Source organism: Sarcophilus harrisii, chromosome 3 (assembly GCF_902635505.1).
Source record: "Sarcophilus harrisii chromosome 3, mSarHar1.11, whole genome shotgun sequence".
In the NCBI taxonomy this organism is placed as follows: Eukaryota; Metazoa; Chordata; class Mammalia; order Dasyuromorphia; family Dasyuridae; genus Sarcophilus; species Sarcophilus harrisii.
The window spans coordinates 607,210,798-607,236,827 of NC_045428.1; the positions used below are offsets into that span (position 1 = coordinate 607,210,798).

Genomic DNA, 26,030 nt, shown 5'->3' on the forward strand with positions numbered 1-26,030 from the left:
ATGATGGTCAAGGCTTGGGGGGAGGAGGCAGTCAGCAATCAGAGGTCATCGCCCTGGATGATTTTGGGAGTGAGGTCCCACCCTCCAGGCTTCAGGGGCTGTGCTGCTTGGGGCTCTTGAGCCTCAGAGGCTTTCTGCAATAGATTAATGGGACACAGGAAGGGTTGGGACTGAGATCTTTGGGCATTTTCTTGGATCTGCCATTTCTATTTACTGCAACCATCCCTGATGGGGTGGGACCCAGGTAGTTGTGAGCCAGGGCTCCTCACAAGTCCTGCCTTCTGCTGGCTGCCCTTTCATAGCATTCACACTTCTTATCTGCTCTGATGGCCAGTGGCCTCCCCATCTGTCAGAACAATTCACTTCAGGTCTGACTACTTAACGAATTCTTGGCCCCTCTTTTCAGGTTCTCAAACACTTCACACATATCCAGTGTTGCCTCTTCCTCAAGTTTACCATCGGATCATATTTGCCCAAAGGCCAACTTTCCCCATAGGAATCTAGGTCCCACTTTCAGCCTCACTTCTAGACCCAGGTTTCTTAGCTCTGTCTCCAGCTCCTGTTTGGTGAATTGATTGTGAGCCTTCAGACATGATTTCTTATGAGGTTCCATAGATTCTGCCTTTCTGCCTCTAGGACCCTCCTTGGTTGCAGGAGCTGGAAGCTGTTTCCTGAGCCAACTTCTCTGGACCCACAGATCTTGGGCTCCTTCCCAGGCATGAGGCTCACTGTTTCCACATTTCTCTTAAAGATTCTAAACCTAAAATCTACCCAAGAGTCTTGGGAACCTTCCCCATGTTCTGTTAGATTTCAGGAATCAGCCATCCTGTTTTCCTGATTCAACTACTCATCTAAATCACTTCTGGACACTTAAATTTCTTCTTTTTACCCAGGCTTCCTGTTACCTTCCTCTTCCCTCACCATAGGTTCTGGGGCTGAATCCCAGACTAGATTGTCTCTCTCAGCCTTAGGTTTTTATGGTTTTCCTGGGGTTCCATCTCAGAGATCTTACCTCTTTGGTGGATCCCTCAGTCAGTTTATTGTCTAGATAATATGTCTGTTGGGAAGAAGGGATGCTGGGAAGACTGAGTGTCACTGGCAGGGAGATTTCTCACTCAAGGGACATTGAGGTTCTACACCTCTCATCCCATCTGGGGCCCCAAATCCCTCCTGCCTCTTGGGTCTATAGGAAGGTGGGGGAGAGGAAGGAGTCAGAACAATAGGGAGTAGAGAAGGTGAGCTCATCTTCAAGTTTATACCATCCACCTCAGTCATCTTATTCCTGACCCTTCTATCTTGTAAACTCCTCACTGCCCCTATGGCCAATATCGGACTTTTCCTCCAGTCTTGTTGTTTTTGACTGGGTAAAAGAGAAATTCTTGCCTTCATTTCTTCCTCAATTTTAATCCCTCTGTGGGTGTTCCCTCCTTCAGACTGAGAACTTAGCTTAAGGTCAAGGTCTCCTGCTTCAGGGCCATCTCAGTCATCCTGATCTATATCTGGCCACTGGAGCCAGGGGCTCTGGAATAGAAGGTGGGCTGGTGACTTTGCACCTCACCACCTCTCCTCCCCAACCAATTTAGTTAATTACCTTCCCAATCTTGGCTTGTCGAGGAACACTGGGCCTTGGTTGTTGATCTGTGCTGGGGTCCTGTTCCCTTTACCCAAGTAAGACAGATCTTTCTATCAGGCTAAAATTTTTCTCACCATCCTTTGTAGATTCTTCCTCCACTCTTAATTGAAAGTTATTTCATAGGAAACTGAGAGACTTCAGGCAATATCCTGCTGTTCTCTCCCATCTTGACTCACCATTTAGATTTTTCAACCTGGCCCTCCTTTCAGTCTCCCTCCCCCTGTTGTTTGGGGTCTGTGCCCTAAGGGCAGGGCCAAGGGCTTAGTAACTTCCATGGAACCTCACCCTCTATAATTTCCTGTAGGCTAGCTGACCTCAGACCTCCAGCAAAAGAAGGGAACGACATCTGTTCAGTTATAATCATCCCCTCCCAACATCCTGCAGAGGACCAGGGCCTGGTCCAAGCAGGGAGCCTGGAGCCAGAGGGAATGGTTCCTGAGAACCATGAGACCCCCACCCCAGGTGAGTGTTCTGCCCACAGATCTGGGCAACATCAGCCCAGAAGCCTTTTCATAGATCTGGAGGATGGTCTGTGAGGCTCTTATCTGTGAATCCTTTACAAAATGGGCAGCAAAGGGAATGCAGTAAGAACAACACTGCCCTCCTCTCTGCTATGTTTTGAACTGATTCACTGTCCCTTTGGCATCTTGAACACTAACTCCCTTCTCCCAGTTGCTGCCCCACATGTTTGTTTAAATTTTCACTCAATATAGGTCACTGACAAGGGTGACCCCTTCATTCATTAGTGTCTATCCTGCAGATATCATATCTTTGCTTTAGTCCAGCACCATCTCCCCACTAGACACACACACACACACACACACACACACACTCTCTCTCTCTCTCTCTCTCTCTCTCTCTCTCACACACACACACACACACACACACACACACACACACCTTCCAGCCTCTGGGTCCTATGGCCAAGCTCTCTTTTGTAGCCACTGACTTTCCTGGAAATCCTTGACTTTGTTTCCTGGAGCAGAACCCTGGAAGCTTCCTCAGCTCTTCTCCTTTCCCTGGCTGGAAGCAGAGAAGAAATTGTCCTCCTGCTGCTGCTGAGCTCCTGCTGCCTCTGACTACACAGATCTTCCCAAATCTCTCTGAATCCCTTCTCTTTACCATTTATATGGTTATTATTATAATTTTTTTTTGGCTGAGGCAATTAGGGTTCAGTGACTTTGCCCAGGGTCACATAGCTAGGAAGTATTAAGTGTCTGAGGTCAGATTTGAATTCAGATTCTCCTGACTTCAGGGCCAACGCTCTATCCACTGCCCCATCTAGTGGCCCCTATTCTAATTTGTTTTAACCTCAAATACAAAAGAAACGAAGAAAAAAATTTCAGGTAACCAGCGGAACATAAGAATAGATTCGATAAAAGAAACCTACATAATAAATGCCACCCATGGTTCAGGAGCTGTCCAGCATTTCTTTGCTTCCTGGTGGGTTTTCTTTTATTCCATTTTATTTTCTTTATCTCCTGAGACTTCTCAGCTGCAATTAGGTACTTCTAGAATAATTCCATCATACTCAGCTCATACTTAGCCTTTCTCTCCCTTTACCATTGCTTGTGTCAAAGCAACAGGCATTTAGGAAAGGAAGAGGCTTTGTTCGAATATATAGGACATGCAAAGAAGGAAAAATCAGTCCCTGCCCCCAAGAAGCTTCCATTACAACAAGGAAAACAACAGTTGTGTTCACACCAGCTGTGTACAGTGTAGGTGGGAGGCCTTTGCATGACTGTGCTTCCAAGTATTCTCATAAAGGATGTGACCTTTTGGTAAATCCCTTCTCTCTGCTTCAGTTTGCTTTTGTGTAAAGGGCTGAAACTCTTAAAAGATGTGCTTGAATTAGACAACTGAGCACTCAAGGCTAATTACCTGTTGGACAATGATTCTATTAGCAGATGTTTGGAAAAATCCCCTTCTCACTATTCTGTGCTGGCTCAATCTTTTGGTGTATACAGATAATCAATCGTAGGAGTGATTAGAGGATAGAGTGAGACAAGCCAGACTCACTTTGAAGCAGGACCAGGAGAAGCGAGGTTGCTGGAGCGCTTGTGGCAATTTGTCTGTCTCCTTCACTTCTACCCCTAAAGACCAAGGACTTTTCCCTATCATGACTTTGGCTGATCCTGAGGCCACCAGGGAGCTAGCTTGAACTGCAACTTTTGTAAATTGGTGACCATTGGGGCAGATCCATTAAGAAGTGTGTGATTCTGAAATTTGGAACACAAAATCTTACAAAAATGAATGTTGAAAACTATCTGTACATGCATTTGGAAAAATAAAATATTATTGGGGGGAAGGATAGTGTTTCATCTGGATAAGAATTTATGGCTTTTGGAAAATTCACAAGATCTTTTTTTCTCCTCAGTGATCTTGGAAATGTTTTGGCTCTACAACATATAATATTTGCTAGCTTCACACAAATACTTCATGCCATTTTCTTAACATAACACTAACTGATTTCATCTCCAAAAATCCTCATGTCTCTCTCACAGAGACTTTCCTAATTGCACAGGTAATAATTTCCGAGTAAAACATTTCTCAATTTTATTCCACCAGAAACTATAAGCTGTGTTTCTCTATATTCCATTGGTCTTTGGGGGACTTTGGCTCTGACTCCTGTAAGGGCTGTCACCTTTGGGCAGATACCTCCTCCATGCTTCAGGTCCCTTCTATAAATTGAGGAGGATTGGATCAGGTCAGTTATGAAGCATGTTTCAACTCTTAAGTCCTCTCTGGGTGTTGATGTTTTAGGAGTTGGTGACTTTCAAGGATGTTGCTGTGGACTTCAGCCCTGAGGAGTGGGATCTGTTGGACCCGGATCAGAAAGAGCTGCACAAGGAGGTCATGCTGGAGAATGCGGAGAACTTGCTCTCCTTGGGTAAGGAGCGCTTCCCTTGGAACTCTGGAATTGTCATCAACAGGAGTGTCACCATCCCCTGTCTAGTGTGCAAAGTTTCAGGCTTTTAACAGTTTTAGAAGACCAAGCACTCCTCCTGTCCCCAAGAGACAGGGTCCTCTGGTTGCCTGGTTCTTCTATGAGTGGTCTTTGCATTATAGGATGGGAACCTGGCAGTTTTGTCTACAAAGCTTCTGAAAACTGGTCCTGACCCATTTCACTGAACAGGGGCAATAAAAGGAACCCCCTTCTTCTTGGGAAACTTTGTCTTTACAATGTTCTTTTGGATAAAAAACAATAATATTTTACCTCATTGCCCCTGGTGTAACTCATAAATCCCCAACACAGCGCAGGCCCTTGTTCCTCCTTCATACATCCCCCAAAGGCCTGTAGAGATACAGGGAGAGAAAGGAAAGGGAAGAGGTCTTTCCATACATTTGCTGGGATCCAGGCCTTGTGCTCAGAGCTTCCTTGATCCTCACCAAAACCCTCTGTTTTGGGTGCCACGTTTATCTCCATTTTATATGTGTGGAGGCTGAAGCAAAAAGATGAAATTACTTGCCTAGAGTCACACAGCCAGGACGTGTCTAAATCCAAATTTGAACTCGGGGTTTCCTGACTGCAGGCCTGGTGCTCCCTTCTCTGTGTTACCAGCTGCTTCTAAGTCCAGAAAATGGAAGCTGTGGGATGTGACCATCCTGCTGTGAAGGAGGCAGCAAAATCAGGATCTTCTGATTCCAGATTTCTTGCTGACCTCCTTTCCCCTCTTCCCTCTTTCTCTGGCAATAAGCAACCTGAAAACCATCTTTGAGTTGTCATTGGAACCACCCAATGGACCTTGCACCCCTGCCCTGTTCCAATGAGTAATAAAGGACAAGTTTCAAGGCTCATACCCACTATCTTCTCACTCCCCAGGACTTCCAGTTCCCAGAGAAGATTTCATCTCCCATGTGGAAAAAGGAGGCCTGAGGAACTCCTGTCCTGGTGAGTGAGTAGCAAGCTGAGGTGCAGGCTGCTATCCCAGAAGGCTTCTTCATATGATGGGCTTTTGGGTGGGGAAACTGGCTTGGAATACCTTTTCAGACCCTTGTGGTAGTGAGATCCTTAGCACCTCATTGAGCCTCTGAACCTCAGTCTCTTCATGTGTAAAATGAAGGCTTTGGACTCCATGGCCTTTTAGTTTCTTTCTAAAAAAGAATCATTGATCCCAGTGGAAGTCTTTGTTGGAAATTTGAGGCCGTCCAACTATCTACAACCAAATAAAGAGGGCTCAGGCTATCTAATATGACTTTTCTTAGATCTTTTTTAAGCCAAAAAGCATTTACTTTTACTTTTTTGATATTAATTGAAAATTGAAAACAAAATAGAAAAATACAGAAAAGAATAATTTAAAAAATGTTTTATGTTCAGCAGAACATAAGGAAGAATTCAAAATATGTAATAATAAATTTCAATAAACCATAAATGAAAGATATTGCTTTCCTCTAGTTCTATTGTTCTGGTGCTATGCACTTTTTACTTTATTCTTCCCTCCCCTTTCATCTTCTGCAGGCTACAGTTAAGCATAGATAGGACAAGTAACATCCTCTGAGGAAAGCTGGCTACAAGCTGGAATCAATCATTTGGAAGACTCTTCCTGCCCCCTTCCCTCTCTTACTCCCTTCACTCTTCTTTCTCTTCTTCCTTCATTGCCTGTTTCCTTTTTTCCATCCTTCCCTCTGTCCACCTATGATGTCATATTCCCTTACCTACAAATTCTCTTAAAAGCATTTCTCCCCCTCTTTCTTCACCACTGAACCATCCCTGATAGATTTCTCTCTCTCTCTCTCTCTCTCTCTCTCCTTTCCTTCCTTCCTTCCTTTCTTTCTTCCTTCCTTCCTTCCTTTCTTTCTTTCTTTTCTTTCTTCTTTTTTTTTTTGCTGAGGCAATTGGCATTAGGTAACTTGCCCAGGGACACACAGCTAGGTAGTATTAAGTGTCTGTGGACAGATTTGAACTGGGGTCCTCTTGACTTCAGGGCTGGTACTCTATTCACTGTGCCACCTAGCTGCCCTGATTCCTTTCTTAAGGAACAAAGCTTAAACCAAAATCAGTGTGAATCTCATTGACCACTCATAGGTCCCTTGTTAAACCCCAATTGTTCTTTGTTTGGATCCTCATTGACTTAGATTGAGTGTAAATTGTAATCATTTCTGCCTTGGCCATTAACCCTGAGCTTCTTCCCAGAGTCACTCATTCATTCCTTTTTATTTATTGAGATTTTTTTAGCCTAGGTAAGACTGGAGATTCTTTGCTTCCATTGTTCCCTAGCCTTAGTCACTGGATGAGTGCAGCCTCAGTCACAGGAGACCTGTTGGAGACCTTGCCTTAAGAAGGCCCAGGTCTTCCCTGGCCATCTAAATCCAAAGCCATCTGCAGTAATTCTAATCTGTACCTGGACACAACATGAAGATGGCTCTGTGGGGGAAAGTGAGGCCAGTGACCTTGGGCAGCCCTCCCTCATTTAAATCTAAGTCACTCATTGCATAACTGAAAGCTTCCCTTAGGTTAGGGATATGAGAGGGAAAGACACCTGGTTATTCCCTAACAGGACCAGGAGCCCTAAACCCTTGTTATCTTCACTATGGGATTTGTTCATAGGTGAGGGGGAGCAGGAAAGAGAAAGAAATGGAAACATAAATTTGGCACCTCGGAGGGACCAGCATGCACTGAGATAGGTTTAGACAATATGATCAGTCCTAGGTAATGTCAACTAATCAGTCAATAAACATTGATTAACCACCTGTTCTGTTCATTGCATTAAGCCCTGGGTATACAAAGAGAAGCTGTCAAGAAGTTTTAAATCCAGCATAAAAACTTGGAATTGGGTTGAGAATAAATAGCAGTTTATGAAACTTATTCTTAGCTAATCCAGGCAAAGGATAGTGGGTTGTTTTTTTTTTTATGGAAATGCATCATGTTCAATAAACATATGTATATAAAGAGAGAGGGGAAGGGAAGTTTATGAAGTAAGGAAGAGTTGAGATGGAGAGAATCAAAATCATAGTAAAAAAGATAATAGTTAACAAGCGTGTGGGGCCTACTTTATGCCAAGAGTTTTATTGGTATTACCTCTTTTGATGCTCACAACAACCTGGGTAAGTGAGTACAATTATTACCTTCACTCTACAGCAAAATTGAGTCAAAAAAGCACATTCCCAAGGGTGCACATCTAGGTGGTGCCTGAGATTGAATTCAAAGACTGCATTGGAAGGAAAACGGAGTACATCTTTGTAATGCAATAGATTGAGAAGCCTTCTTTACCAGGTTCCAATTTTAATCTCTGCTGCAGGGATTTGGATTGGATTACTCAGCCATTCAGAGCTCATAGCCTGGTTTCTAAATTATGAGAACCTTCACCTTGCCTTTGTCTCAACTTTGTTGTGGGGGTCCAATGTCATTGTACTGTGTGTGGAACTCTGTGTTAATTGAATCACTTTATTGGTGTAAGCTAATAGCATTTAAAAATGATTGAATTTGTCCATTTCAGTTTGAAAACCTTTTGTCTGGAGAAATTAAAAGTCAATTATTTTATTATCAGCCAGCATTAGAGGGTATATTTATCCATGCGTGTGTTTGTTTCTTTCCTATGCAGAGACGTGGTTTGATATGGAGATGAGTGCAAATCTGAAAATGATCTCATGGAAAGACCTCTTTCAATATAGTAAGTACAGGGCTGTTTTTGCTAAGCACAAAAGAAACCACATTGGAGAGGAACATTGTGAATGGAATACACACAAAAAAGCTTTAAGAAAGAGTTCCAGTGTTGCTAAAGATACGAATATACATCCTGAAGAGAAAACACCTAAATGTCATGAATATGATAAAGCTTTTTGTGTACTCTCTTCCCTTGTCAAACATCAGAGAATTCATGCTGGAGAGAAACCTTATGAATGTAAGAAACATGGAAAAACTTTGAGAGAGCGATCTACTCCTGCTAAACATGAGAGAATTCATGCAGAAAAACAATCTTACAAATGTAATCAATGTGGAAAGGATTTCCAATGTTATTCCAACTTGGCTCAACATCAGAGAATCCACACTGGAGAGAAGCCTTATTTATGTAATGAATGTGGAAAGACTTTTACATCTCACTCCAGTCTTGCTGTCCATCAGAGAATCCACACTGGAGAAAAGCCTTATGAATGTAATGAATGTGAAAAGGCTTTCATCGATCGCTCCAGTCTTGCTAAGCATCAGAGAATCCACACTGGAGAGAAGCCTTATGAATGTAATGAATGTAGAAAGACTTTTACACGGAGTTACACTCTTCGTGAACATCAGAGAGTCCACACTGGAGAGAAGCCTTATAAATGTAACGAATGTGGAAAGGCTTTCACAAAGCGCTCCTATCTTAAAGCACATAAGAGAATTCATACTGGAGAGAAGCCTTATGGATGTAACAAATGTGCAAAGACTTTCACATCTCATGCCAATCTTGCTAACCATCAGAGAATGCACACTGGAGAAAAGCCTTATGAATGTAACGAATGTGGAAAGACTTTCACAAATCGCTGCAGTCTTGCTAAACATCAGAGAATCCACACTGGAGAAAAACCTTATAAATGTAATGAATGTGGAAAGGCTTTCATACGGAGTTACAATCTTTGTGAACATCAGAGAATCCACACTGGAGAGAAGCCTTATGAATGTAATGACTGTGGAAAGGCTTTTACACAACGTTTCAAACTTGATATCCATCAGAGAATCCACACTGGAGAGAAGCCTTATGCATGTAAAGACTGTGGAAAGGCTTTTACACAACGCTCACATGTTGCTATGCATCAGAGAACCCACACTGGAGAGAAGCCTTATGAATGTAATTATTGTGGAAAGGCTTTCACAAACCACTCCTATTTTGATGCACATCAGAGAATCCACATTGGAGAGAAGCCTAATGAATGTAATGAATGTGGAAAGGCTTTCATATATCGCTCCAGTCTTACTGTTCATCAGAGAATGCACACTGGAGAGAAGCCTTATGACTGTAATGAATGTGGAAAGGCTTTCACAAAGCGCTCCTCCCTTGATGCACATCAGAGAATCCACACTGGAGAGAAGCCTTATGAATGTAATGAATGTGGAAAGGCTTTCACAAAGCGCTCCTCCCTTGATGCACATCAAAGAATCCACACTGGAGAGAAGCCTTATGAATGTAATGACTGTGGAAAGGCTTTTACACAACGCTCCCATGTTGCTATCCATCAGAGAATCCACACTGGAGAGAAGCCTTATGAATGTAATGAATGTGGAAAGGCTTTCACAAGTCGCAGCAGTCTTACTTACCATCAGACAATCCGCACTGCAGAGGAGACTTATGAATGCAAGCAATGTGGAAAGACTTTCAAATACAAAAACTGTCTCATAGAACATGATAAAATCCACATTGGGGAGAAGCTTTATGAATGTAGTGACTGTGGAAAGACTTTCACACGGCGCAAAAGTCTTGGTAAACATGAGAAAATCCACATTGGACAGAAACCTCATGAATATGGGAAATTTTAGATAAAGTTCAAATCTTGCTTAACAACAGAGAGTGCACATTAGAAAAAAATTTTCAAGGGTCTGGATCATTGTACAGTTTTTAATATTTATTAGTCCTTGACTTGATATGGAAGATCCCATACTAGATGTAAAACTTCATTCATATAATCAATGTGGAAAAACATTCAGGCTTACTTCATTCCTGAAATGCCTCCAGAAAATTCCTAGAAGATTGAAATCATGGATAAAGGCATAAAAATGGAGGACAGAGTTTGTTAATCAGCAAGGATTTTCTGCTTGGGAAGAAATCTCCTATAGAGTTGGCACCAGAAGGTCTTTAGCCCAGGTTCATCTCTGAGTTTACATGTATGAATATGGAGTGGAGAGAAGACTTACAAATGTGTAAGGAAGAATTGCCCTTACCTGGAAGATAAGGGTCACTATAAATCACAATATTCACACTGCAAAGAAACATTATACAAAATGTATTTCCAGAAAAGCTTTCACTTGGATCTCATCCTTTGTGTAGAAATCTTGCTGCAGATGAAATGTGAATATAATGAATGAGGGAAGGCCTCTTCCTATAGCACAGATCTCATTAGACATTGCAATTTTATACTGTGTATAAAGATCAGAAAATAGATCAGAGTTTTTCTCTGAAATCCCATGATTGGTAGCCAAAGAAGGTTCTTTGTAATGGGGGAAACCAATTGTTTTAATCTCCTTTTTCAATTAATAATGATTGAGATTTTTAAAATCTGATTTCAAATTGTTTTTATTACTTAATTTTCCTCTTCATTCTCTTGTTTATTCCTAAATTCTTTGGCTTTCCATCTGTGTGACAAGTAATATGTTACATGTTATAATTTTCTTTTAAAATATCTGTAAATGTGTCTTAGGTCTCCATTTTGACCTTATCTTGCTAAATTGTGTTAGATGGATTTGAGGGGAAGTGAGGCCTTTTCACAAAGCTGAACCCCCAGAAAAGTGCCATGGTTGGCTATAGTTCCAAAAAACCTCACCCCATTGTATCCTTGCTTAGTCTTGCACAAACCACTTTGCCACATCAGCAAACTTTTTAATGTATAGTTACTGTTCTTAAGTGGAATGGGTTTCTATGACACATTAGGATATGTGTTCCATATGAGTGAGATAACAGTGTGAGATAACATAAATTCTAATCTTGTATTTACAAATGTAAAAAGTAAAGACTTGAGGATAAGAATTTAGTATTTGATTTAAAAATTTAAAGGAAAATATACCAATTAAACAGGTAAGTTTTCAAAGATTCTAATTTCAATTTTTCACATTAATTTTACACAGTCCAGATGAAGAGTTCATCTTCTAATGGCACATTTACATCCTCTAGAAATTAGTACAGTATTACTATAGTACTTAGAATAGTATTTCTAATAAATTATTTTCCCTAAATTCCAAAATGAGGAAAATCAGAATAAAAATAATTGCATGAATAATGTTAGTGTTTTTGAAACATGAGAGAAAATTGCCAAATTACATGAATTAAGTTGATTATCTTAGAATTATCTTATGTTGCTGCCCATCAAGCCCTAGCTGTGGGTAGAAGCCACAAAAATTAACCCCATGAATGTTAAATACTGACAGTCAATGAGAGCAAAGGAAGGATGAATTCTAGAGTGAATGAACAACATAGCACATGAAGTACACAATCTTATCTGAATGAAAAAACTCCCTGAAAATTGGAATATACCCAATTAAAATCAATGATCTTTGAGAAAATGAAACATATTACAAAAAGATCGAATATTGAAAAAATGTGAGAAATTGTACATCAACCAACCAAGAAAACATATCAAGGAGAAAAATAATTAAGGAGAAGTGGATTTCCTAAAATCTATAACCCAAAAAGAGTTTACCCATTATATTTTAAGAAATTTTAAAATTGGGGCAGCTAGATGGCACAGTGGATAGAGTACCAGCCCTGAATTCAGGAGGACTTGAGTTCAAATCTGCTCTCAGACACTTAACACTCCCTAACTGTGTGACCCTGGGCAAGTCACTTAACCCCAATTGCCTCACCAAAAAAGAAAAGAAAAGAAAAGAAAAATTTAAAACTGCTAAGATCTCTTATAACCAGAATGCAAAACAGATATGAAAACAAACCACAGTTATCTTCTGAAATGCAACTGATATAAGCTTGGAAAGAGACTTTAATTGGGTTTCTTTTGCCCTGATATGTTTGATATTTTGTAACAGAATGAGTTAAAAGCATACACAGCCTTGACCAAAATTGCAGAAGGAAATAATTATAATGTGTAGGGTTTTTTTTCTCGAAAATTACATTTATATTTGTGTATGTATGTGCATTTAGGTGCTTATGTGTGAAGAAGACAAGAGCAAATAAGATTTCATAAGGCCAGAAAATTGACCTTAATATAAAAGGTGGAATTTAATACAAACACACATAAACTCTTATAGTTGTTTAAAACTGCAATTTCACAAATTTGAGATTAGAGCTAAATATAGAAACCACTGAAAGATACCTGATTTCTGGAAATCAGGAATAATTTGAAGAGCTAGTTCTGGACATTTAGAAAAGGAGGAGATTATACCATATGGCTCATGATGAAACATAATGCTAGTCACCTGACAGAGACGATGTTCCAGGAATTTAAATTGGAATATAGTTTTTTGAAGTGGTTGTTGGAAATATTGGCTATCCTTTACTACTTGTATTTATTCTGAGAGTTTTATTCTTCTCATTCCAATTAAAGAAAAACTTAATTAGTTGTAAAAACAAAATACAAATAAAAAGAAAAGGAAGATCAAATTTCAAAGAGCCAGAATAACTCTGTCAAGAAGAGGTTATATAAAAGTGAACTTATTTGCTAGGTTGACAAGATTACTAAATAGGTATAAATTGAATAATCAATTTCACTTGCTAAGTATTTACTATGTGTCGGGCACTTCAATAAGCATGAGTATATCCAAATAAAGTAAAAACTGAAGTCACTGCCTTCAAGGATCTCATTCTCTAATGTACTATAATTAATGTGAATATTACAAAGGTTTTTTGTTAATTTTAGCAAAAGAACCAGGAAATTGTACACAGTAACAGGAATATAAATTTTAATCAATTGTGAAGACTTTGATACTCTGATTAATACAATGATTTACAATTCCAAAGGATTCATGATGAAAAATATATCCACTTTCAAAAGAAAACAGAATCTCTGAGAGATTTATTTTCATTTTATTTTTATTTTACACAACATTGCAAACATGGAAATGTGTTTTACATAATTTCATATGTGTAATAGGAATTGTATATATTGCTTTTTTAAATGAAAAAAGGAGAAAAGAAACGAAATTTGAATGGGAAATTTTTTAAAGACAACAATAAAAAATTAACAATATTGGAGAAAGCATTGGAATGGAGGGACACTATCCCTGTCCTGAACTCCTGAGACCATGAGAGTATTATCTTTGTTTGAACTCTGTTTGCAGTCCGAATTATGTCACCACCTTTTCACTCCCTAACTCAGGTGGTATTTTCTTTTTCCAGTTGTGGCACACATGCCCCCAAATATGCCGCTTTAAACCTTATCCATCACCAAAGACTTTGATAACTTCACAAGCATACAACTTAAAGAAATACTGAATCCCTGTTAACTTTTCCCACCTATCTGGGAGTGGAATTTTTAGTGTAATAAATGCATTTTTGTGGTTTCTCCTATAAATATGTGTCCCTAAAATGCTCAATTGCTGGCCAACTATAAATCCTCTTAAATTTACATTATTTTGGCTGTCCTGTATTTTCTCAGCTGGGTATTTCGGCATTTAGTAGTAGTATTTTGTAAAAGATATTGATGTGTAGGCAAGAATCTGCTACAAGAAATTGAAATCCCTTGAATAGTTCCAAAAGAAATTCTTAATAATTTAAATCAAATTAGAAAAAGATTTCTAGTGGATCTGTGTGTAGCTAGATACTGAACATATTACAAATTAATGAGAAATCATAGTTGGCATTCTTGTTGAGAAAAAGATCTTGAATGATGATAATATTGCTGTCAATCTAAGAAGATAGAATGAAACAAAAATATATGTAAACTCTTATACAAGCTCAAAAATGTACTTTCACAAATATAAGACTGAGGCAGGATATAGGATCCAGTAAGATTTCCTCAAATTTATGTGGAAATTCTGGAATGAATAATTAGAAAACTAATTCTAGATATCTAGAAAAGACAAATTATTCCAAATGATTTGCAATCAAACATATTACATTTTTCTGACAGGGAAATGATGGACCTAGAGTAAAAACTCAGACATAATTATGTTTGGAAATGGCAAATGGAGATATTTGAGAAACAGACCAGCAATCTTGAAAGTTTTAGGTATTCAAATGTACCACAGTTCAATTTAATTTAACAGGATGAAATGGCAAGCAAAAAGCTCTTGTGATTCTGGGCCAAGTAAAAAGTGCATAACTGAAGAATAAATATCCACAGTATGGTGCTCTTCTTTTTTTTTTTTTTTCATAGTTATATATTTTTATTATAACTTTTTATTTACAAGACATATGCATGGGTAATTTTTTTAGCATTGACCCTTGCAAAACCTTCTGTTCCAATTTTTCCCTCATTTCTACCACCCCTCCCTAGATGGCAGGTAGACAATACATATTAAATATGTAAAATGCAATACATGTATACATATTTATACAGTTACCTTCCTGCACAAGAAAAACAGATTTAGAAATAAAGTAAAAATAACCTGAGAAGGAACACAAAAATGCAAGCAAACAATAACAATAACAGAAGAAGTAGAAATGCTATGTTGTGGTCCACACTCATTTCCCATAGTTCTTTCCCTGGGTGTAGCTGGTTCTCTTCATAATTGAACAATTGGAACTGATTTGGTTCATCTCATTATTGAGGAGAGCAACTTCCATCAGAATTAATCATCATATAGTCTTGTTGTTAAAGCGTATAACGATCTCCTTGTTCTGCTCATTTCACTCAGCATCAGTTCATGTAAGTCTCTCCAGGCCTTTCTGAAATCATCCTGCTGGTCATTTCTTACAGAACAATAATATTCCATAACATTCATATATCACAGCCATTCTCCAATTGATGGGCATCTATCTGTAATGTGGTTGGTTTTCTGAGGTCTTTGGACCAGCCTTGGTTTCAGCAGAGTAATCACCACAAGAAAAGTCCAAATTCTTTATTATCTCTTCATAGTCTAGTTTCCTTGCCTGGGGCCTGGGCCAGCTTTCTTCAGGTCCTCTGGAATATATCTTGGTTTCTGTGGGGGAGGCAGGAGGACTGCCAGGATGGTCTCTGTCTGAAGTCTGAACCAGTCTCTCAGGAGAGCTACCTGGCAGCTGACCAAAATGGAATGTCTCTCTGAGTCAAGAGCTGTGCTCAGCCTCCAGCCACCATAAAGGTGGGTGATGAAATGAATCTGTTTGGCTGAGTTTATGCCAGCTTATATGCAGTATACAGAGTATAAACTAATCATTATATTATTAGGGAACTATTATTTGTTGTAAGATTAAATCAATCATACTGAACTAGAGAACTATTAATCACCATGCTAAACTAGATAACCATTATCTTATCAATTCCACTCAGCACCTTTTAAGAATGCTTGTTTCAAGTACAGAGTTCTGGCCCATAACAAGCATTCATTCACTTTCCGGTTTCCAGCCACTATAAAAAGGGCTGCCACAAACAGTTTTGCGCATGTGGGTCCCTTTCCCTGCTTTAATATCTCTTTGGGATATAAGCCCTGGAATAATACTGTTGGATCAAAGGGTATGCACAGTTTGATAACTTTTTCAGCATAATTCCAAATTGCTCTCCAGAATGGTTGGATGCATTCACAATTCCCTCAACAATCTATCAGTGTCCCAGTTTTCCCAATCCCCTCCAACATTCCACATTATCTTTTCCTGTCATCCTAGATAATCTGAGAGGTGTGTAATGATATCTCAGAGTTGGCTTAATTTGGATTTCTCATCAATAATGACTTGGCACATCATATGGCTAGAAATACTTTGCTTTTCTTTATCTGAAAATTGTCTGTTCATATCCTTTGAACATTTGTCAATTGGAGAATGGCTTGATTTCTTATTGATTAGAGTCAATTATCTATATATTTTGGAAATGAGGTCTTTATCAGAACTTTTGACTATAAAAATGTTTTCCAAGTTTATTGGTTCCCTTCTAATCTTGTCTGTGTTAGTTTTGTTTGTACAAAAACTTTTAACTTGATATATTCAAAATTTTCTATTTTGTCATCAATGATGATCTCTAGTTCTTCTTTGGTCACAAATTCCTTCCTCCTCCACATATCTGAGAAGTAAACTATCCTAAGTTTTTCTAATGTATTTATAATCTCATTCTTTGTGCCTAGATCATGAACCCATTTTGACCTTATTTTTGGTGTACATTGTTAAGTGTGGGTCAATGCCTAGTTTCTGCACACCAATTTCCAATTTTCCCAGTAGTTTTTGTCAAATAGTGCATTCTTATCCCAAAACTTGGAGGTCTTTGGGTGTACAAACACTAGATTGCTAAAATTATTGACTATTTTATCCTATGAACCTAATTGATTCCACTGATCAACTAGTCTTTCACTTAGCCAATACTAAATGGTTTATGTGACCACTGCTTTATAATATAATTTTAGATTCTGGTACAGCTAACACATTTCATTTCTGTTTTCTTTTTCTTTTTTTTTTTTTTTGTCTTCATTAGTTCCTTTGAAAGTCTTGACCTTTTGCTCTTAAATTTTGTTGTTATTTTTCTATGTCATTAAAATAGTTTTTGGGAGGCTGATTGGTAAACTAAATAAATAGATTCTTTTAGGTAGTATTGTCATCTTTATTATATTCACTCAACCTATCCAAGAGCAGTTAATAAATTTCCATTTAGTTAGAGCTGACTTTATTTGTGTGGAAAGTGTTTTGTAGTTTTCCTCATATAGTTCCAGACTTTCCCTTGGCAGATAGATTCCCTTATATTTTGTACTATTGGCTGTTATTTTAAATGGAATTTCTCTTCATATTTCTAGCTATTGGTATTTGTTGGTACTACATAAGAATGCTGATGATTTATGTGGATTTGTTTTGTATCCTGCAACATTGCACAAGTTGTAGATTATTTCTAATAGCTTTTTAGTAGAATTTCTGGAGTTCTCAAAGTATACCATCATATCATCTGCAAAGAGTGATAATTTGGTTTATTCATTACCTACTCTAATTCCTTTAATCTCTTTCTCAACTCTTATTGCCAAAGCTAGCATTTCTAATGCAACATTAAATAGTAATGGTGATAGTGGGCAACCTTTTTCACACCTGATCTTACTGGAGATGGTTCAGTTTTTCCCTTTACATATGATGCTTACTGACAGCTTTAAATAGATGCTACTGACTATTTTAAGGAAAAGTCCATTTATTTCTATACTCTCAAGTGTTATTAATAAGAATGTATTCTGGGCCAGAACTCTGAAACAAGGATTCTTACAAGGTGTTAAGTCAGTGGAACTGATAAAGACAATAGTAATTCAGTACATGTACTTAATACTTAGTATAATTCTACAAGATTCACACCTATAATGAGAGAGCATATAAGCTCGAACAAACTCAATTAGGTTCATTCAGAAGCCAGAGAATACAGAAGGCTGGAGGTTAAAGCATAAGCCCTTGGACTATTCATTCACTTCATCTCACACCGCCTTGATAGTAGTAGGCTATCCTCTTGCACTTCTTCCACTGAAGCCAAGACTCAGAAGGCCTCCAAGAAAACTAGCCAAAGCCCCAGGAAAAAGACAAGACTTTGAAAGAAATAATAAAGGATTTGGACTTTAACATCTGGCTGTATTTGTGGTGATTACACTGAAGTGTAACAAAGGCTGCTTACAAAGACCCCAAGAAAACTGAAAAAGAGAACATTACAGGAATGGATGTTGGATTTTATCAAATGCCTTTTCTGCATCTGTTGAGATGATCATATGTTTTTGTTAATTTGGTTATTGATATAGTCAATTATGCTAATAGTTCTCCAAATACTGAGACCAGCCCTGCATTCTTGGTATAAATCGACTTCATCATGGTGTATTATCCTGGGAAGATTTTCTGTAATCTTTTTGCTAATATTTTATTTAAGATTTTGCATCAATATTCATTAAGGAAATTGGTCTATAATTTTCTTTCTCTGTTTTCAGCCTTCTTGGTTTAGGTATCAGTACCATGTTTGTGTCATAAAAGGAATTTGGCAGAACTCCTTCATTCCCTATTTTCCCAAATAGTTTATATAACATTGGAGTTAATTGTTCTTTAAATGTTTGATAAAATTCATATATAAATCCATCTGATCCTGGGGATTTTTTCTTAGGGTGTTGATTAATAGCTTGTTCTATTTCTTTTCTGAAATGGAACTTAAGCAATTACTTCCTCCTCTGTTAATCTGTGCAGCCTATATTTTTGAAGGTAGTCATCCATTTCGCTTAGGTTATCAAATGTATTGGCATAAAGTTGGGCAAAGTAACTCCTAATTATTGCTCTAATTTCCTCTTCATTAGTGGCGAGTTCTCCATTTTCATTTTAAGACTAACAATTTGATTTTCCTCTTCCCTTTTTCTAATCAAATTTACAAAGGTTTATCTATTTTGTTGTTTTTCATAAAACCAATTCTTAGTTTTATTTATTAATTCAATAGTTTTTTTACTCTCAATTTTATTTCTCCTTTTAATTTTAGAATTTCAAGTTCAATATTTTATTGGAGGGGTTTAATTTGCTCTTTTTCTAGCTTTTTAAATTGCAAGCCAAATTCATTGATCTTCTCTTTCTCTATTTTATTCAAGTAAGCCTCTAGAGATATAAAATTTCTCCTTATTACCCTTTGGCTGTAATCCCACAATTTTGGTATGTTGTATCATTGTTGTCATTCTCTTGGATGAAATTATTATTTGTGTTTATGATTTGCTTTTCACCCATTCATTCTTTAGGATGAGATTATTTAGTTTCAAATTACTTTTTGGTCTATTTTCCCCAAGCTTTTTCTTGAATGTAGTTTTTATTGAATCGTGATCTGAAAAGACTACACTTACTATTTTTCCTTTCTCTATTTAATGCTGATGTGTTTATGTGCTAATATGTAGTCAGTTTTGTATAGATTCAAGAACTGCTAAGAAAAAGTGTATTTCTTTCTGTCTCCATTCAGTTTTCTCCAAAGATGTATCGTACCTAACTTTTCTAATATTCTATTTACCTCTTTAATTTCTTTCCTATTTGTTTTGTGGTTTGATTTATCTAATTCTGAGAATGCAAGGTTGAGATCTCTCACTATTATAGTTTTGCTGTCTGTTTCTTCTTGCAGCTCTCTTAACTTTCCCTTTAGGAATTTAGATACTATACCACTTGGTACACTTATGTTTAGGACTTATATTACTTCATTATCTGTGCTATCCTTTAGCAAGATAAAATTTCCTTCCTTATGTCTTTTAATTAGATCAATTTTGCTTTTGCTTCATCTGAGATAAGGATGGCTACCCTGCTTCTTTTTTTTTTTTTTTTTTTTACTTCACCCAATGCATAGTAGATTCTGCTCCAGCCTTTTTCCTTTACTCTTTATGTATCATCCTGTTTTAAAAGTGTTTCCTATAAATAACATATTGTAGGAGTTTGGCTTTTAATCTAGTCTACTATCTGCCTCCACTTTAAAAGAGATTTCATCTCATTCACATTTATGGTTTAAATTACTAATTCTGTATTTCCTGCCATCTTATCATCCCCAGATTATTTCTCTTTTTTCCCTTAACCCCTCTTCAGTAGTAAACACATGGGCACCACCTGCCTCACACAACTTTCCCTCTTTCAAATTCCTCCCTCCCCTTAGAGTCCCTCCCCCATTCTTATACCTTTCCTTTATTATTTTTGTATTTCCTTCTCTTTAGCCTACCCATTTCCTTTTCCTTTTCCTCTCCCAGTTTTTAATGAAATGAGAGAAGTTTTTGTGTAAACCAAATATTTCTAATATTTCCTCTTTGACCTAAATCTAATGGGAGTAAGATCACACAGTGTTCCTTTTCCTCCCTTAATTCTCTCAGATATGATAGGTTTCCTTTGCTTCTTCTTGGGATGTAATTTCCCTCTTTTTATCTCCACTTTTCCCTTTTTCTGATACAATCTGCTTTCTACTTCTAATTCCCCTTTTCATATTATAACAGTAAAATCAAATTATACATTCACTCTTTATGTATTCCAGTAACATAAATATAGTTGTCAAGAATTCTTCTTATCTTTTTATGCTTCTCTTGAGTCCTACATTTGGAGGTCAAAATTTTTTTTAGTACTGGCTTTTCATTAGAAATAAATGGAATTCCCTGTTTCACTGAATATCCATCTTCCCTGGAAGAAAATGCTTAGCTTAGCTGGGAGTTTGTTCTTGGCTGCCTTCCAAGTTCTTTTGTCTTTCAGAATATCAGATTCCAGGTCCTTCAATCCTTTATTGTGGAAGCTGCTAGACACTGAGTGATCAATAAGGATCCTTAGGACTCCTTAGTATTTGAATTGTGGGTTTTTTTTTTTTGGCTACTTGTAATATTTATTCCTTCGTCTGATGGTTCTGAAATTTAGCCACAATATTCCTTGGAGTTTTATTTTGTGGTCTATTTCAGAAGGTGTTCGATAATTCTTTCACTTACCTTCTGATTCTATTACATCTGAGCAGTTTTGTTTGATGATTTCCTTAAAAATATTGTCTGGGCTCTTTTTTTTCATCATGGTTTTCAGGAACCCAATAATCCTTAGATTACCTCTCCTAGTTCTATTTTCCAGGTCTGTTATTTTCCAAGTAGATATTTAACTATTTCCTATTTTTTCATTTTTGGTTTTGCTTGAGTGATTCTTGATGTCTCAATGAATCATTCATTTCATTGTTCAATTCTGATTTTAATGACTTATTTTCTTCATTAACTTTTTTTTTACTTATTTTTGTATATGTCCAATTGTGTTTTTAAATGAGATACTAAAGAAGGAAAGAGATCTGCATGTGCCAAAATGTTTGTGCAGCACTGTTTGTAGTGGCTAGAAACTGGAAAACGAATGGATGTCCATCAGTTGGAGAACGGTTGGGTAAATTGTGGTATATGAGTGTTATGGAATATTATTTTCTGTAAGAAATGACCAGCAGGATGAATACAGAGAGGCTTGGAGAGACTTAACATGAACAGATGCTAAGTGAAATGAGCAGAACCAGGAGATCATTATATACTTCAACAATGATACTGTATGAGGACTTATCAAGTGGATTTCTTTCACAAAGAAGATCTAACTCAGTTTCAATTGATCAATGATGGACAGAAGCAGCTACACCCAAAGAAAAACACTGGGAAATGAATGTAAAGTGTCTGCATTTTGTTTTTCTTCCCGGTTATTTTACCTTCTGAATCCAATTCTTCCTGTGCAACAAGAGAACTGTTCAGTTCTGCACACATATATTGTATCTAGCATATACTGTGACATATTTAACATATATAGAACTGCTTGCCTGGGGGAGGGTGGAGGGAGGAAGGAGAAAAGTTGGAACAGAAGTGAGTGCAAGGGATAATGTTGTAAAAATTGCCCAACATGGGTTCTGTCAATAAAGTTATAATTATTAATAAATAAATAAATAAAATGGGAAAAAATAAAATAAAATCTATCACTTCCTAACTGAAATTCAAGTAAAGAAGAGGTTTTTGAATGCCATTAGACTACTTTCCTGTGGTAGGCAGTTGTGGTACCCTCATTACTTCTGGATCCACAGCTTGGAATGTGTTAAAGGAATCAAAATACCTCCATTTTCCTCTGCTCAGTACCTGACTGGTCACAGATAATATTCTCTAACAAACCTCATTATGAAGGGTTCATGAGGTTGTAGGCAGAAACTCTTTTTTCTCTGGTCTGCTATGTACTATAAAATCACCCACTTAGAGAAAATTGCTATTAAATGTAAGCAGTCATATGATTACAGGATCATAATGTCATTGATTTAAAGTGAAAGGAATTTAGTGAGCATCATATTTTACAGATTAGGTGAGATTTACAAGTTGGGGGTCCAATGCTCATACAAAAGCTGACTGAAATTTTCTAGATTACATGGCAAAAGTTTTGATTTTTCTTTTTCAGGTTATTTTACCTTATGTCAAAATCCAATTCTTCTTGTGCAGCAGAATAACTATGGATATGCATACATATCTTGTATTTAACACTACTTTAACATATTTAACATTTATTGGTCTACCTGCCATCTAGGGGAGGGGTGGGAAAGGAGGGAAAAGTTGGAATAGAAGGGGTATATCTATTATGGTTCAGGTGAAGTCAAAAAGCAGGGTAGCTATCCTTATCTCAGATCAAGCAAAAGCAAAATTGATCTAACTAAAAGATTAAGGAAAGAAACTATATCTTTTTTAATACCTTTTATTTACAAGTTATATGCATGGGTAATTTTACAGCATTGACAATTGCCAAACCTTTTGTTCCGATTTTTTCCCTCCTTCCCCCACCCCCTTGGGATGACCAGTAGATGTTAAATATATTAAAGTATAAATTAGATACACAATAAGTATACATGACCAAACCGTTATTTTTGCTGTACAAAAAGAATCGGACTCTGAAATATTTACAATTAGCCTGTGAAGGAAATCCAAAATGCAGGCAGGCAAAAATATAGGGATTGGGAATTCAATGTAATGTTTAATCATCTCTAGAGTTCTTTTGCTGGGTTAGTTGGTTCTGTTCATTACTGCTCTATTGGAACTGATTTGGTTCATCTCATTGCTGAAGATGCCGGTCCATCAGAATTGATCATCATATAGTATTGTTGTTGAAGTATATAATGATCTTCTGGCCCTGCTCGTTTCACTTGGCATCAGTTCATGTAAGTTTCTTCAGGCCTTTCTGAAATCATCCTGCTGGTCATTTCTTACTGAACAATAATATTCCATAATATTCATGCACAATTTATTCAGCCATTCTTCAATTGATGGGCATCTATTCAGTTTCCGGTTTCTGAACCACTACAAAGAGGGCTGCCAAAACACTCGTGCACATAAGGTCCCTTTCCTACTTTTATGATCTCTTTGGGATATAAGCCCAGTAGTAACACTACTGGATCAAAGAACATGTACAGTTTGATAACTTTGAGCATAGTTCCAAATTGCTCTCCAGAATTGTTGGATGTATTCACAATTCCACCAACAATTATTAGTGTCCTTGTTGGGAAACTATATCTTGCTAAAAGGTAGCATAGACAATGAAGCAATATCAATACTAAACATATATGCACCAAGTGGTATAGCATCTAGCTTCCTAACGGAGAAGTTCAGAAATTGCAAGAAGAAATAGGCAGCAAAACTATAATAGTGGGAGATCTCAACCTTGCCTCTCAGAATTAGATAAATCAAACCACAAAACAAATAAGAAAAGAAATTAAAGAGGTAAATAGAATATTAGAAAAATTAGGTATGATTGATCTTTTGAGAAAACTGAATAGAGACAAGAAAGAGTATATTTCTTCTCAAGGAGTTCATGGAACCTATAAAAAATTGACCATATACTATGACATAAAGACCTCAAATTAAATGCAGGAAAGCACAAATAGTAAATCTTTCTTTTCAGATCACAATGCAATAAAAAAAACTTTAAGGGTAAATAGACCAAAAAGTAATTGGAAACTAAATAATCTCATCTTAAAGAATGATGGGTGAAACAACAAATTATAGACACAATTAATGATTTCCCTCAAGATAATACAATGATGAGACATCATATCAAAATTTGTGGGATTACAGCCAAAGCAGTAATAAGGAGAATTTTATATCTTTAGAGGCTTACTTGAAGTAAAATAGGAGAAGATAAATGAATTGGGCTTTGATCTTTAAAAGCTAGAAAAATACCAAATTAAAAACCCCAATCAAATACTAAACTTGAAATTCTAAAAATTAAATGGAGAAATAAAATTGAAAATAAAAAAAACTATTGAATTAATAAATAAAACTAAAATTGGTTTTATGAAAAACCAACAAAATAGATAAACCTTTGGTAAATTTGATTAGAAAAAGGGAAGAGGAAAATCATATTGTTAGTCTTAACTAACTGATGAACTCCACTAATGAAGAGAAATTAGAGCAAAATTAGATTACTTTGCCCAACTTTATCCAATACGTTTGATAACCTTAGTGAAAATGGATCCTACCTTCAAAAATATAGGCTGCAAATTAACAGAAAGAATAAGTTGCTTAAATAATCCCATTTCAGAAAAGAAATACAAAAAGCTATTAATCAACTTCCTAAGGAAAAAAATCCAGGACCAGATGGATTTACATGTAATTTTACCAAACATTTAAAGAACAATTACCCCAGTGCTATCAAACTATTTGGGAAAATAGGGAATGAAGGAGTCCTACCAATTCCTTTATGACACTGACGTGGTAATGATACCTAAACCACATAGGTTAAAAACAGAAAGAAAATTATAATCAATCTCCCTAATGAATATTGATGCTAAAATCTTAAATAAGATATTAGCAGAAAGATTACAGAAAATCATCAGGATAATAGACCATCACCAAGTAGGATTTACACCAGGGATTTCAGGCCTGGTTCAATAATAGGAAAACTTTGTATAATTGACCTATTATAGCCAAATTAACAAAGAACATATGATCATCTCAATAGATAAAAAAATCATTTGATAAAATCCTCATCCATTCCTATTAAAAACACTTTAAGAGTATAGGAATAAATGGACTTTCCTTAAAATAATCAGTAGCATCTATTTATAGCAATTGGTAAGCATCATATGTAATGGGATAAGCTGGAACCATTCCCAGTAAGATCAGGGGTGAAACAAGGTTGCCTACTCTCACAATTACTATTCAATATTGTATTAGAAATGCTAGCTTGGCAATAAGAGTTGAGAAGAGATTAAAGGAATAGAAGTAGGTAATAGAAACCAAACATGCCTCTTTCTGATATTGGTTGTATACTTAGAAACCCCAGAATTCTACTAAAAAGCTATTAGAAATAATCACAACTTTAATTTGCAGGATACAAAAATAAACCCACATAAATCCTCAAATTTTATATATTACTAACAAAATCCAACAGTTAGAGTTATAAAGAAATTTCATTTAAAGTAACTACTGATAGTATAAAATATTTAGAAATCTATCTGCCAAGGGCAAATCAGGAACTATATGGCAAAACACAAAACACTTTCCACACAAATAAAGTCAGATCTAACCAATTGGAAAAATATTAAATGCTCTTGGATAGGGTGAGAAAATATAATAAAGATGACAATAACTACCTAAACTAATCTATTTATTTAGCCTATACCAATCAGACTCCCAAAAATTATTTTAATGAACTAGAAAAATAACAACAAAGTTCTATGGAAAAACAAAAGGTCAAAAATTTCAAAGGGAATTAATGAAAAAAAAATCAAATGAAAGGTGGCCTAGCTGTACCAAATCTAAAATTATATTATAAGCAGAGTTACCAAAATCATTTGGTACTGGCTAAGAAATAGACTAGTTGATTGGTGGAATACGTTAAGTTCAAAGAGACAAAGCAGTCAATAACTTTAATAAGGTAGTTTTGACAAACCGAAAGACCCAGTTTTGGGATAAGAACTCGTTGTTTGACAAAAATTGCTGGGAAAATTGGAAATTAGTATGGCAGAACAGGCATTGACCCACTTAACACCATATACCAAGATAGGGTCAAAATGGGTTCATGACCTAGGCATAAAGAATGAGATTATAAATAAATTAGAAAATATAGGATAGTTTACCTCTCAGACCTGTGGAAGGGGAAGGAATTTATGACCAAAGAACAACTAGAGATCACTATTGATCACAAAGTAGAAAATTTTGATTATATCAAAATGAAAAGTTCTTGTACAAACAAAACTAATGCATATAAGATTA

General features: G+C 36.7%; 1 protein-coding gene across 1 annotated transcript; it reads left to right on the top strand.

Annotated features, from left to right (window-relative positions):
* Nucleotides 1-2,077: 2,077 nt before the first annotated feature.
* LOC116422729 (zinc finger protein 260-like) lies at nucleotides 2,078-11,893 on the top strand. The gene is made up of 4 exons (XM_031961822.1): nucleotides 2,078-2,095; nucleotides 4,397-4,523; nucleotides 5,457-5,525; nucleotides 8,176-11,893. The coding sequence occupies exons 1-4, from the start codon at nucleotides 2,078-2,080 to the stop codon at nucleotides 10,083-10,085; spliced, it is 2,124 nt and encodes a 707-aa protein (XP_031817682.1). The 3' UTR covers nucleotides 10,086-11,893.
* The last annotated feature ends 14,137 nt before the right edge of the window (nucleotides 11,894-26,030 follow it).